This window comes from Sphaeroforma arctica (genome assembly GCF_001186125.1).
Source record: "Sphaeroforma arctica JP610 unplaced genomic scaffold supercont1.9248, whole genome shotgun sequence".
In the NCBI taxonomy this organism is placed as follows: domain Eukaryota; class Ichthyosporea; order Ichthyophonida; genus Sphaeroforma; species Sphaeroforma arctica.
The window spans coordinates 1-848 of NW_014031310.1; the positions used below are offsets into that span (position 1 = coordinate 1).

General features: G+C 45.6%; 1 protein-coding gene across 1 annotated transcript; it reads right to left on the reverse strand.

Annotated features, from left to right (window-relative positions):
- Positions 1-382: 382 nt before the first annotated feature.
- On the reverse strand, positions 383-572 carry SARC_16918 (hypothetical protein; the record flags this gene model as incomplete). Its single annotated transcript, XM_014288979.1, has 1 exon — positions 383-572. A coding segment is annotated over one exon (190 nt), but the record flags the coding sequence as incomplete, so codon positions are not given.
- Between the last annotated feature and the right edge of the window lie 276 nt (positions 573-848).

Consider the following 848-nt stretch of genomic DNA (forward strand, 5'->3'; position numbering starts at 1 on the left):
ACACACACACACTATATATATATATATATATATATATATATATATATGCTACTGGCACACACATAGCGAATAAAAAGGGTACATACATAAAAGCTATCATATATCCGATCCTAGAAACCCTAAACCCTAGAACCCCTAAAACATATATCCGATGTCCGTCTTAAGTGAATGGGTTATCCTCCAGAGTTGTGGAGTGGCTTGTAGTCCCAGTTGAGTTCCCAGACACAAGACAAGTGCGATAGTGTACGACGCACTAGAGCCACGTGCCATACCGTACAACACAATCCAATAGGCTTGGGTATATACACCACACCCCACAGTATGTATGTATACTCATGATCCTAAACCCTAAAACCCATATATAGTATTGTGCACCCCATACCCCTAGGCCCAGTTGATTGAGGTCCGGGTGCAGTGGCCTCGTTTACAGTCTCCGCAGTACCTTGGACGGGTTGTTGGGGGGGCTCAGGGGAAGGCTCTGGCTCTGGTGAAGATGGGGGTGTTTGGTTTAGTATGTTCACTTGTACTACGGTAGGCTCAGTATGAGCTCTTGCAGTACTGTAGCATGTCATAGTAGCTATTGCTGCGTGTGTTTGGATCGCTGGTGCGCCCATTGACACTTGACACTCCTGGACCTGTCAATGAATACAGCGCTCAGGTCTGGTTAAAACCCAAGAATACGCCTGTGGTCCATATCATATACTTTGACTAAATTGTGGCACAGGCACGTGATACAAGAAATCTAGAGAAGTCCTAGTCGTAGCGTTTCTTTACGCGGACAACGACCCACTGTTTGGAAACAGTGAGCGAGGGTTCGTTTTGTAGATGGTATAGCCAAGGGACTCAAA